We start from the raw sequence: 13,672 nt of genomic DNA, 5'->3' as shown, positions 1-13,672 counted from the left end.
TATTCTGGATTCTTTGCACGGCCACAGGTACTTGAACTCTCCCCAAACAGTGTTTTCAACAACATATGCGTGTCTCTCCTGTCATGTCCACTACCTTCTTCATGCCACCGTGAGTCCCAGCAGGGGTCAGAATGCCCCCCTCTCAGGCCTTCTCCGGCATGAGTGGACCGGGTAGCCGTGTGTCAGCTGCCCCCGAAGGCTGAAGTGTCCTTAGATCGTGGCAGTACTAGTGGTTTTTAGCTTATTGTCTCAGGGATGTGGTCTCTTACAGCACAGGAATTACAGGGAACTTCTTTGGCGATGGTGCACAGTGTTGACATAAAAACACGCCGGGAGGCAGAGCCAGGCGATCTCTGTGAGTTCAAGGCCAGCCTGGTCTACAGAGCTAGACCAGGACAGGCTCCAAAGCTACAGAGAAACCCTGTCTCTAAAAACCAAAATAAATTAAAAAAAAAAAAAAAGAAAGAAAAGAAAACCACAACTCTCACCTCAAAGGGGATAAGAGACAGTTTATTCTAGTGTCAAATACAAGTGACTGTGGCCGGGGAGCAGAGTCAGATCACCTCATCTGGTGGTTTGAATGGGAAAGCCCCCACTGGTTCAGGCACTTCAACACTTGGACCCTGTTGTCGATGCTGTTTGGGAAGGTTTAGGAAATGCAGCCTTGCGGGAGGAAGCACGCCCCTGGGAGGGGGCTTTGAGAGCGTATGTCCTCTCGCTCTACTCCCAGTTTGCTCCCTAAAAAAAAGCAGAGGCATGTCTCTGAAGAGAAGAGAGTTCTCGGAGGTGGCAGAAGCACCAGCAATGTCAAATGCTGCAGAGATGTGAAGCAAGATACAGGCAGACAAAACAGGCCCTGGCCACGTGGTGCAATCAGAATGCTTGTCCATTCACCCTGCCTGGTTTATCCTTGCTGATTCATGGCATCAGAGCACAAGAACACATTCTCCTTCCTCCCACAAAGTTCCATCTTGGTCTCCAAGTCCTGGGCTGTCTCCAGAGCACAGGACCAGCCTTGTGGTTTGGAGGTGCTAGCTCACCGGGATGGGAGCACCTTCCCAGCATCCTTTCCAGTGTGGGTCTGGTGTGGCTGAGTCGTTTGAGACAAGATGGAGACACAGGCTGTGGATTCTGGGCAGATAGGAGCTAGCTCAAGTCATGCCCTTAGACACTGTTGGGCCTGGGGCAGGAGCGGCAGCACAGCCTCAGAGGAGCTTCAGGGACTATCCCTGGAGGGGGCTGGCAAGAAGGAACCAAGATCTTCACCATGCCCAGCAGGCTCACATGGGCCTGGGCATGGGCAGGACCCAAGACAGCCATACAGGCTGCCGAGAAGGCCCCACCAAACCCGTTCCCTGCATAATGAAAATGGGTCACATTTTATTAAAAGGATTCTCTCTCTCTTTCCCTCCCCTCCCCCGCCCCGTGTGTGTGTGTGTGTGTGTGTGTGTGTGTGTGTGTGTGTGTGTGTGTGTGTGTTACTGGGAATAGAATCTAGAGCTTGCCACTGAACTATGTTACCAGCTCCAAAAGAAATACTTTTAAATGAGAATGCTTTGTGTGTTGCTTTTGTGTATGTATGTACATGTTTATATGTACATATCCACGTGTGCATTTTGTGCACATGTTTGTCAGTATATGTGGAAGCCAGAGGTCAACCTTGGGTGTGGTTCCTCAGGGACCTTATTGTTTTTTTGAGACAGGATCTCTCACTGACCTGGAACTTCCTGATTCAGCTTGGCTGGCTGGGCAGTGAGAATTCTCAGCGAGAAGGCTCTGCGTGTACTCCCATGCCTAGATCTTTCGGCATAGGTTCTGGGGACTGACGAAGCCATCGCCCCAGCCCCCGATGTTGCTTTTGTTAACTGCTGTCCACAGAAGAAGCGCTTCTCATTCATGTGAGATGCGGTTAGTGTTGGACCTGTGTCTGTCCCACCCAGGCCATCTCTGTGAGATCTGGAGAGTGCCCCACTCGCTAGGGAAGTAGGAAGAGGGAGAGCTGGAGGAGTGGGGCGGGGAGGGACTTCTCCGTTCCTCTCTGAACTTCTCTGCACTGGATGACAGTAGATGAGTAGCCAAGCAAATGATCAGGTGCAGCAATAGACAGAGTGGCCTCACAGGACATGTGACTTCCTCTTTTCAATGTGCTCAAGCCCCTGTGGGTTCCCTGGACTTACGACACTGAGGGTTTGGAAAGTTTTCATTTCCATTTCTTGTTATTTTGGGTAAACACGATTTTTAGGAAGTCTAGAGCCCCCCCAGGGTTGCAGAGGCTGCTGTGGGACCTGCCCAAATGTTTCCCATTTCAGGGCCACTGCATCTGCCTCCCTCAGTCTGTGCTCCAGACGGTGCCGCCTCCCGGGAGATAGCTAAGGACAACTGCTGATGTGGGACTGCAGGAACATGGCCTGGGCACCACAGTTCAGGACAGCTCCCAGAGACCACCCCAGCTCCACAGCTCATGTAGGGCCAGCTGAGAGTTCAGTTGTGAGCACATTATGGTCACTTCTTCCTCTACCTGGTGCTGTCCCATTCTGTCCCCTACAGATAGGTCTGCTGGAAGCCCGTGCACAACAAACTTAAACTCACACTTCTGCCTCTCAAGGCTCTGGATTCCTAGAAATACAATCCAGAGTCTGAGCCTTGATTCCAGTGTTCTTCATGGAAATCAGGCACATGTCAATAGACTAGAAAATGACATGATCTTGAAGTTCCACTACTTGCCCTTATCTTGTCCCCTCTCTGGGACACAAACAAACGACCCTGAAATTATAACACATGACTGTTTACTCTTCCAGTCTGCTGCTCAGGAATAGATAGATAAGTAAATAGATAAATGATAGTTATAGATAGATGATAAATGATAGGTATCTAATAGATGAATAGGTAATAGATAGAAATTGTAGATGATAGATAGATAGATAAGTAAATAGATAAATGATAGTTATAGAGATGATAAATGATAGGTATCTAATAGATGAATAGGTAGTAGACAGAAATTGTAGATGATAGATAGATAGATAGATAGATAAATACGAGAAAGCAGATTTTTAAAAGGAATAGATTAAGTTATCATATTTCTAAGCAACTAATATTCATCTCTCATTATCAAGATAGAGCCTTGAAAACTGACATACTTCAGCTCTCTTTTTCCTGGTGTTCTCCAGCCTGTCAATGAGCTGAATATAATGTGTCAATCAGAAACCACACTTACAACTTGAACAGCAGACATTATATATAAAGGATTACTAACTGAGGGAATGGGGCTACTGAAGAGAATAAGGAGGACTCTAAAGAACACAGGAATGGCAATGCAGGGAGCAGCCATTGACTCTAGGCTGACATGGAGCACCCAAAGAACAGGACTTGGAAGATGTCCGGGGACCCTTCTCCAGAGATGACTGGTGCACTGTATTCTTTGCTTTTAAAGTCAAGAGTTAAGCCAGGATGGTGGTTTATGCCTTTAATCCCAACACCGGCAGAGGCAGGCAGATCTCTGTAAGTTCAGGGCCAGTGCTGGAGAATATTATGTTGCATTTATTTAACTCTGTGAAGCTCTGCTACTGTGCCTGTATAAAACACCTGATGGTCTAATAAAGAACTGAACAGCCAGTGGTGAAGCAGGAGAAAGGTTAAGTGGGGCTGGTAGGCAGAAGGAAGAAATAGAAGGAGAAATCTGAGAGGGAGGAAGAAGTAACCAGAGAAGAGGAGAACTCCAGGGGCCAGCCACCCAGCTACACAGCAAGCCATGGAGTAAGAATAATATTTACAGAAGCAAGAGAACAGGAAAAGCCAAGAGGCAAAAGGTAGACCAGATAATTTAAGTTAAGGAAAGCTGGCAAGAGACAAGCCAAGCTAAGGCCAGGCATTTATAAGTAAGAACAAGCTCCATGTGTGATTTATTTGGGAGCTGGGTGGCAGGCTCCCAAAAGAGCAAAAACAGACAACAGCAGGCTATCCTAGTCTATCTAGCAAATTCCAGGTTAGCCAGGGCTACACAGGTCCTAGAATGTGATCATACAAATGTCTTTTGAATGAATGAGTGATTTACATGTAGGGGAGAGTAAGTTTGTGGTCATAGCGTCTTAGACTGACAGCAGGGTTGAGTTACAGTGATTAGGAGGAACTCAGACCTTCAACGCTAAGTTCTTGTGAGCCTCATACCAAACTTTAGAAGGTGCTTTGGTTTCACAAGGAAGGATGCTGTGGCTTCAGGAAGGACCACCTCAAGCCTCGTGTGTAAAAAAGACTCCCTAATCTGGGTACTTTGCGGTAGGACCTTTAGAAGGTAGAACCTAGAGGAAGATTGTGGAGTGGTTGGTGATTGTGTTTGGAGGGAATGTTAGGGTCCCAACCCCATCCCCTCCCCCTTCACCTCCCAGCTAACACTGGGCCAATAGCTTTCTCTGCCATGTGCTCCCACCACAGTCCCAGAGGCGATGGGCTGAGTGACCACGGACTGACACTTCTGAAAGTCAAAGAAAACTTCATTGCCTCAAATATCATGTGTCACAGTGATGGAAAGGTGACGGAGACAATGGCTCCGTGTGCTTTCAGATGCCAAAGCAAGCTTTCCTCAGACCTCTGGGTTAGAGATGTATTTTCTCCTCTCCCATGGCCTTAAAGAAAACAAACAATAACAAATGCTGGTGCGATGTGAGGAGACAGGAGCCTTCCACTCCTGGTGTGAATGTAAGCTGGTAGAGCCAAGATGGAAATCAGTGTGACAGCAGGAGGCGGGGCGGGGGGAGGGGCGGAGCCAGGGGCGGGGCTCAGGGATAGAGCACTTGATCAGCATGTGGTCCTATGCAAAAAAATAAACAAAAAACAACATCAGAGTGGAAGTTACTCAAAACAAACAAAAACAAACCCTAAAAATAGAACTACCACGTGACCCAGCTGTGCTACTCTTGGGTAGATACTCAACCGACTTTGTCACCAGACCTCAGAGACCCTTGCACAACCACATTCACTGCTGCACTATTCTTGACATCTAGGAAATGGAGCCAGTCTAGATGCCCATCAACAGATGAATGGATAAGGAAACTGATCTGTAGGCATGGTGGAGTTTTATTCAGCCATCAAGGAAAAGGAAACTATTACATCTGCAGGAAAATGAAACTGAAAATCATGGTGTAAAGTCAACTAAGCCAAACTCTGAAATAGAAATCTTGCGTATTTTCTCTCATACGTGGAATCTAGACCTAAAGTGTGTGTGTGTGTGTGTGTGTGTGTGTGTGTGTGTGTGTGTGTGAGTGTGATATGAGACTAGAAAGGAGGCCATGAGAGGAGAGGAAGAGTTCTTAAGGGAAGAACAGGAGAAAGAGAGGGCGATAGAATCCGTGACATGAAGACAGAAGGAGAGACAGCCTGGGGGATAAAGAGGACCAACAAGAAGGGACGGGGAGAGGTGGAGAAGAGCAAAGGACAGTGACACTGTATATGACCATGTCATAATGAAACACACTGTTTTGTATGCCAGTTTGAAAAAAAAACAAACAATCCTATGGCCTGAGTGTGAGCAGGTAGAATGCTGGCAATCAAACCAAAATAAAACAGCACTCAAAGTGAAGACCACACTGATGGAGAAGTCGGAGTGACCCTGAGTTTACAGACGACTCCTTTTCCTCAAGAGATTTCAATTTCTCACCACTGTGTGACAGGAAACGTACAGGGTACCTGCTGTCCCCACCCACTTTCCCATCTAATGAGCAGTGTGTACGCTTGTGAGTCTGTCCTCGGTCTGGGAGTGACTCTGAACTGGCCAGGTCGCCATGTGACTCTGAGGCATCTCGCTGCATAGGGCAGAGGCCTCAGGAGGAGGATGACAGCTGACACATCCTGGTGATTCCCATTCACCCTTAGATGCTCCCCACCAGCGGGGGAGCCTTACTAGGGAGCTCTTCCAGTCTCGGTTCTCACTACAACCAAGCCATGTTTCCCTCTCTGCCGGGATGCTTGGAGCTTAATGCTCAATTGTGTTTATCTTGGTTCTGTTCTTTTTACATTCTCTTACTAGTCCCTCATTATCTATTTCTATTTTTATAGGTATACTTTTTCTATCATGTGTGTCAGACACGTTTTTGATAATGCAAAGGATGTGCCTAAATCAGAGACATCCACTGTCCCAGATTAGTTCAGTCATGGCTACACAGAGCCATTGGCCTGAGGGCAGTTCACACGTTTTTTTCCCCAGCTCTTTCAGGTTTTTCTTATGATCCCTACCTTCAATGCGCCTTTCTCCTCTGCCCTATCCCCACCACTCAAGGCCAGGCAACTGTCGATTTCCTGTCTTCATCCCCACCCTCCACGTGAGGCTAAGCCTGACCTCACAGTATCTCCCACCTGATCACGCCCCACGCCTTCTCACACAGGATTGCCTCCCGGGACTTTCCCTGAGCAGGGTCAGCCGTGCCAAATGCCCCAGCACTAACTGCTTCCTTCCGGCTGCTTGCGACACTCTCTGCTTTCCTCAGGAGGGATTTCCACAACAGCCCGGCATTCAGCAACACCACTTCTCTGCCCCGCTCTGTTCCCAATTTCCTTGCCTACTGATATCACTCTAGCTCCCATGTTCCCCAAATCATCTCGTAGCACTCGATCCATCAGCAAAAACGCATGGCAGAGAAAACAAACAAAAGCCCTCACCCACCACTCACTGTGTTTCCCCTGCAGGTCACTAGTGGCCTGCTTCAGCAGAGCGGCTTTTCACCAGTGCCGGTGACAGCTGCCTTGAGGGTCGGGACTCTGGTGAGTATGGACACTTTTGTGCTCTGGAAGCCGATTTCTACTCAAGAGAACTTAAGTCAGAGCCGCGGGGGCGGGGCGGCACAGCTCAGCTTCTGACATCACCCTCTTATCATCACTGCCAGCAGGCTTGACTTAGCGCCCTTATCTGAGGCAGCTTGGAGGACAGCTGGCTAAAAGGTACCTGGAATCAAACATGGGACGCTGGGAGAGGGGGAGACCTAAACAACGTCTCAGTTTCTCCGAGGCTGACAGAGGCTCCTGAGAGCGGCTTCAGAACTTCTTTCCAGCTGGCGCTTGAAAGCTGTGCCTGGAAGGGGAGAGCCTCAGAGGGATAAACAGTGCGCGCTGTCTCCAGCTCCTCGGGGTCAGGAGCAGCCTGCTCAGAAGGAAGTGGCGTTTCTCTGACCCCAGCGTTCCCACAGCCCCCTGGATGGTAGATCGTGGGGCTGCACCCTTCCCCACCCTTGGGAACTCCGTCAAGTGGTTATCTTTATCTCGCCAGTTTGTCCACGTGCTTGACCAGTGGGGTTTCACTTTTGCAAACAACTGTTTATATCCCTTGAGAGAAAAACATCAAGCAGCCTGCCCCAAGAACGCTGTTTCGCTGTTTCATTTCAAGCCGTGAGCAAGGTAAGGAAATATTTTTAAATAGTTGGGAGGTAGGAGGAGCACTAACTTCTCTGGTTGTTTTTAACTCTGTTTCCTTAGATCCTATCTCCTATTAACCGAGTCTCATTTTAACCAAAAGAATCTAAGCGACTGTAATATCCCTGCCTCCTTTTGTACCTGGCAGATCTGTCTCATTACCAGCTCAGTCCCTGGGTGCTTAATGGGTAGACCGAGTACAGCCACCAATCTGGGGAGTGGAGGCATGCTTATTTTCAATCTTTTGCCGTAGGGAAGGGAAACATAATCTCTGGTTTCCCCACAGGGCAGCCCGAGATGGATTTTTACACAGCGTCCCCAGAGGATGAGTATGATGTCCTCATAGAGGATGACCTGGACAACAGTGAGATAGACCAAGCCCTCACCCCCGAGTTCCTCTCTGCCCAGCAGGTACTGCAGATCTGCTGCAGTGTGTTTGCTGTGGGTCTCCTCACCAACGCGCTGGCTGTGTTTATCCTAGTGAGATACAAAGGACTCAAGAATGTGCGGAACATCTACTTTCTTAACCTGGCGCTTTCCAATGTGTGCTTCCTGCTTCCCCTGCCATTCTGGGCACACACTGCTGCACAAGGGGAAAGTCCTGGCAATAGGACTTGTAAAGTTCTTGTTGGACTTCACTCCACCGGCTTATACAGCGAGACACTTTTCAACATCCTTCTCCTCGTGCAAGGGTACAAGGTGTTTTCCCAAGGGAGGCTGGCCTCCATCCTCACGAAGGTGCCCAGGAGTGTTGCTATAAGCGTCCTGGCATGGGCCGCAGCTATTGTACTTGCTTTGCCCGAAGCTGTGTTTTATCAGCTTCGGATGGAAAGACAGAAACACAAGTGCGCCTTTGGCAAACCTCACTTTTTGCCAACTGAAGAGCCATTCTGGAAGCATTTTCTGACTTTAAAGATGAACGTTTTGGTTCTTGGTTTTCCTCTGGTGGTTTTTATATTCTGCTGTGGACACAGGAGGAAAGCGCAGGCCTTCAGGGAGAGGCAGAACGACCTTCGGAAGCTCGCCTTTGTCATAATGGGTGTGTTCCTTTTGATGTGGGCACCCTACAATGTTGTGCTCCTCCTGTCCGAGTTCCAGGAACACTTGTCCCTGCAGGATGAGAAGAGCAGCTACCACCTGAACGCAAGTGTTCAAGTCACACAGCTCATCGCCACCATCCACTGCTGTGTTAACCCTCTCATCTGTTTGCTTCTTGACAAGGCCTTTGCAAGCTGTCTCTGCAGCCTGTTCCCACGCTGCAGTGACACCCCGTTTCAAAGTGGTGGGGGCTCCCAGCGAGCAGGGCCAAGGGGAGGTCGTGACCAGCCCATTGAACTCTACAGTAGTTTGCACCAAAGGCAGGATACATAAACATGGATCCTTGTCTCTTTGTATTATTTTATGTAATTTTTTACATGTTTGTATAAAAATAGAATATAAGAAGAAAGAGGGCTGGCTAGTGAGTATTTACTCGTAAGCATTGAATTTGTCTGGGGCACAGGGCTAAGCTATTTATAAAGGTGTCCTCCACTCCCCCTCCTTGCTAGTTGTCTACAGTGTGGGTGGTGTTAGTACCATATCTCTAAGAAAGAAACTGAGGCTCAGTAATTTGTCCAATGTCACTTAACTACAAGGTGGCAGAGCTGAAGCGCAAACCCCAGACATCATTGGCCCAGAGCCTGTGAGTCATCCAAGTGTGCCAACCTTTCAATAATGGTCACCCCAGGGGGATGGCGTATGTCTGTAATCCCAGTACCCTAGGAGGCTGAGGTAGGAGGATTCCCACCAATGCAAAGGTAACCTGGGCGACATGGCAAGACCTCGCCAACCCCAGTTTTTCTGTTCAACAAATGAATATGTACTTTTAAAGCCCAGTTTGAAGGTTGGGGTGTAGTTCAGTTGGTACCTTGCACCCCTGGCTTTGATGCCCACCACAGCGTGGACTTAGTATGGTTGTGTGCTTTTTTTTTTTTTTTTTTTTTTTTTTTTAAGACAGGGTTTCTCTATGTAGCCATGGCTGTCCTGGAACTTTCTTTATAGACCAGGCTGGCCTTGAACTCAGAGATTCCCCTGTCTCTGCCTCTTAAGTACTGGGGTTAAAGGTGTGTGCCATCATGTCCAGCTCTGCGGTGTACATCTTAATTTTAGTTCAACTCAAGAAGTGGAGGCAGGAAAATCAGAAGTTCAAGGTCATCCTTGGCTACGCAGTGAGTTCAAGGCCAGCCTGGGCCTATTAGACCCTATCTCAAAAAGAAAAGTCCTTAAGCCCAGTTTGACTGCATTCCTAATGAGAAGCAAACATTAGCGTGGGAACAGCTTTCCAGGTACATGCTCCCTCAGGTCATGAGAAGAATCAACTGCATGGAGGTTGTGGAAACCAAAGGTAAGGCGCAATTGGTCCTGTGGGAACATGCTAGGCTTTCTTGACTAGTACCCAAGCTTCCCTGGTTCTTCCAGCCCGGGAGTCTTCCAAGGTTTTAGAGTTACCTGCCTCTGACTATACCACGAAGGCTGTGGTGTCTTAGGAAATTTAACAAGAGTAGATGTAAGAGTTGGATTTAATGAGCACTGTGGTGTACATTAGATCTACATTAGAAACATTGGATTTAATGAGCACTGTGACCTTTGAAATATAACACATAGCTCAGGCCCCATTAGCCTGTGACTACAAATAATTTCCCACTTCCTTTGGTAGCTGAGTTACACAGCGCGGGCCTCCCACCTGCCAGTCAGCAAAAGGCCAGCTCTTTGCCCAGGGTGACATGTCTCTGAGCACCCGAGATCTCCGAGTGACCCCTCTTTCAGCTCAAAGCTGCACTCCACACTCCATCTGGGCTGAGGGCTCGTGGCCACAGCTCTTCTTTTAGGGCTACAGGCCTCCAAGGGGAGGAGGCAAGTGCAGGCAGGTTCAGAGAATGAGGAGAGCATTCGCCCAGGAATCCTCCCCTGGACAAAGGATTCTCCCATGTCACAGGTCAATGACAGTCATCATCATAACAGAAGGAAGGAAAAAGAAAAAGCCATCGAAAGGGCTCAGTGAAGACACTTGCTGTGTAAGCCTGGTGGCCTGAGTTCAGCCCCTGGAAGCCACATACAGGGGGGAGGAGAGATCTAATCGAAGAGTTGCCCTCCGACTTCCACACATGTGCTTGCTATGTACACACAGGCATGCGCACACACATCACCCCCCACCACACGCCCACCACACACAACTGAAAGACGTTTTGAAAAGGAAGAACCTGATGGTGGCATCTTCAAGTAACTAAACTGGAGTTCTGGTACACTGCTGGTGGGAATACAAAATGGCACAACCAGTTTGGAAAAGATGGAAGTTTCTTAAAAAGCTAAGCATATAGTTACCTGTCATCCCACTTCTAAATGCTTACCCAAGGAAAATGAAGATGAAAACATGCCTGTACACACACCTGTACACCGACCTTCATGAAAGCTCTATTTGTAGAGCCGTCAACTGCCACCGATCCACCTGTCCCTCAACAGATGAATGGAGAAACAATAGCAGACTACAGGACCACACAGCTTCATTTATGAAGTCCTAAGAGGCTGAGCAACAGATGACTTCTGCTCAGTTATACTTTTTAATTTCCTTTATGTTCATTTTTATTTTTATTTCAAAATTTTAGAAATTTTAGAAAACACAAACTAATCCTTGGTGGCTGAAGTCAGCGGTTGTGAGGGATGCTTAGATAGGAGGGGTCTGGGATACATTACAAAGAGAGCAAGGACATTGAGGAGCCTGGTGGATACATTGTTATTTGGACATCGGTGTTTTCACTAACAGTTATATGTGCCAAAACCTTATCAAATTGTAGATTTTAAATATGTGATCTATTGTGCACCAACTGTGCCCCAATATGGTTGATTTTAAAAGCCCCTGAAACACAGCAGTGTGTTAGTGTGAGCTGTCTCAGAGCACAAGCTAGGTCCTCTGCTGCTCGGGCTTCCATCACACACTCAAATAGTTTCCAAGCAGCATAAGGGACGCCTGCCCATGGACCACACCGTCCCATCCTTACCCTTGACAGGGAGCACAGTTGCAAGAGAGAGACTTAGAGAGAAAGCATCCCAGGAGATGTGCAAAGGGGTTTGGGAAGTTCAAGAAAGATTGGCTGAGAATATAATCTCTTCATAGATTTAAGGAAGTAGGTTTGGGCTCTCCACCCACTTCTATTCTATGTCAAACAGAAGTCTCAGAGGAAATAACATCATTCTCTGACACTTACTGACAGGGATGAACTCAAAGGACAGCCTTGTCAAAATTTCCAGAATGAAGCTCAGAAAGTGGAAAGATCTGGAAACACCAATGGGAGCTGCAAGTAGGACAGATGCTGAGACTCAAGAGTGCGGCATCCTCAAAACTTGAATGTCGCAAGGCCTTCCTTCTGTGTCAGACCAAGTAGACTGTCCCCTGAAAAGAAAAACAATACCTGAGGACCAGTGAGACGGCTCAGAGGGTAAAGGTACCAAGCCTGATGACCTGAGTTGGGTCCCTGGGATTCACTGGGTGGAAGGAGAGAGCCAACTCCCACAGGTTGTCCTCTGACCTCTATTTGTGCACTTTGGCAGACACACACACACACACACACACACACACACACACACACACACACACACACGCGCGCGCGCGCGCACACACAAGTAAAAATGCAATAAAAGTTAAAAATAACACTAGCTTTTCTATTTTTCCCCAAATACTGTAATAAAAACGAACAAACAGTAGAAAGCAAACAGAAAATGGCTAGTATAGTTTTAAAAAAATTAATAGTGCTTCTGTTTTGCTTGCAAGTTACTTGCCAGTGGAAGCAACTGCGGGTTGGCTCTGTCTATGAGGAAGGCTCATCACTTTGGGACCGACTGTGGAATACTGCAGTAGGCTGGGTGAGGGCATCATCAGTCGCCAGCCTTCAGTCTTCCCATGGCAGCCATACAAAGACAGACCTTCCTGTGTTTGGGCACTGAAACCCAACGGGCTCTCCAGACCACGCTGCCTAGGAAAAGGACTACACATTCCCAGGAAAGGGTGTAGGCATCCTGGCAGAAATGAAGACATGTATGCCTCTCTCCTTTTGGAGATCAGACTACTGAAACAATGGAGGGAACTGGACTTTCCCGGGAGTCTCGTGATAGAGAAGGGGGAGCTGCTGTCAGCTAGGCGGGGAACTTGTCCTCTGGGAAGAGATTTCCCACAGTTCTGAACACTGGTTAGACCCCCTTGTAGGAGAGACTGGACTGGAGACGATGATATTTGCCACCACACCTTGACCAGGCATGGTTATACAGAGCTCTTGCTCCCTATTTAAACCTGAACCTCATGTCAGGACCCCAAGTATAGACTTGGGTGGGTGTGTCATGTGTTACCATATTTATTAGGATCAGAGTCTGAGCCTGGACAGATCCCAAACCAGGCTTGGTTTGTCTTGAATTGTCCTCAACAAGTCAATTAAACAAAGAAGCAATCAATGGTACAAAGGAGAGAGAGAGAGAGAGAGAGAGAGAGAGAGAGAGAGAGAGAGAGAGAGAGAGAGAGAGAGATTTGACTGATATGCCACATTGGGAAGAAGAACAAAGAGGTCCTGTGTCCTCCTGTGTCCCTCTGGGTCCTAATCGAGGTTTTGGTTTGAGTAGAAGGCAAGAGGCACGCGGCAGGACAGTCTGGGTTAGGGTGTAGTTCTGCCATCACCACTGTCCCAGCTCATCCTACTACAAGCCTGAATGTGGCTTGCCGGGGGTTGTCAGGACCCACATTCTGAAGCCAACAGCTCCAGGTAACAAGGACACCTCTGAGGACTTTGTACAGAGGGCCCCAGAGCCCTCTCACCTCTCTAAAATGGCACTGTGAGAGATCCTGCGAGTTTTCCCAGCATGGTGGCACTGTTCCTGCCTTGTGAAGGGTGAGGTGGAGAAGCACAGGGAACAGTGTAGTAACCCAGGACTCTAGCTGATTTGGGTTGTTCATACCTACCTTCTTCTTTTTTTTTTCCCCCCCGAGACAGGGTTTCTCTGTGTAGCTTTGCGCCTTTCCTGGAACTCACTCTGTAGACCAGGCTGGCCTCGAACTCACAGAGATCCGCCTGGCTCTGCCTCCCAAGTGCTGGGATTAAAGGCGTGTGCCACCACTGCCCGGCCAATACCTACCTTCTAATAACACTCTTGGCAGCCTCGCTCCTTTACCTACATATGCTATAGACACATGCCTCTCTCTGAACAATGCAACTAACAACCTCAGAGCCCACATTTGTCAGGCTATACCTACACCCCT

The 13,672-nt window shown here is 48.2% G+C and overlaps 1 protein-coding gene and 1 long non-coding RNA gene across 2 annotated transcripts; one reads left to right on the top strand and one right to left on the bottom strand.

Annotated features, from left to right (window-relative positions):
* Positions 1-489: 489 nt before the first annotated feature.
* On the bottom strand, positions 490-6,798 carry LOC143274352 (uncharacterized). The gene is made up of 2 exons (XR_013052965.1): positions 6,660-6,798; positions 490-1,355 (listed from the first exon to the last, which is right to left on the bottom strand). It is a non-coding gene; the product is annotated as an uncharacterized LOC143274352 (long non-coding RNA).
* Ccrl2 (C-C motif chemokine receptor like 2) lies at positions 5,405-8,844 on the top strand. The gene is made up of 3 exons (XM_006975529.4): positions 5,405-6,750; positions 6,876-7,380; positions 7,682-8,844. The coding sequence occupies exon 3, from the start codon at positions 7,693-7,695 to the stop codon at positions 8,764-8,766; it is 1,074 nt and encodes a 357-aa protein (XP_006975591.3). The 5' UTR covers positions 5,405-6,750; positions 6,876-7,380; positions 7,682-7,692; the 3' UTR covers positions 8,767-8,844.
* Positions 8,845-13,672: the final 4,828 nt, after the last annotated feature.

This window comes from Peromyscus maniculatus, chromosome 7 (genome assembly GCF_049852395.1).
Source record: "Peromyscus maniculatus bairdii isolate BWxNUB_F1_BW_parent chromosome 7, HU_Pman_BW_mat_3.1, whole genome shotgun sequence".
Lineage (NCBI taxonomy): Eukaryota > Metazoa > Chordata > Mammalia > Rodentia > Cricetidae > Peromyscus > Peromyscus maniculatus.
This window is presented reverse-complemented; position numbering and strand designations above follow the sequence as displayed.

Bases quoted from the DNA above. Each gene is read 5' to 3' on its own strand.
- Ccrl2 (XM_006975529.4), top strand. From the start codon at position 7,693: ATGGATTTTTACACAGCGTCCCCAGAGGATGAGTATGATGTCCTCATA.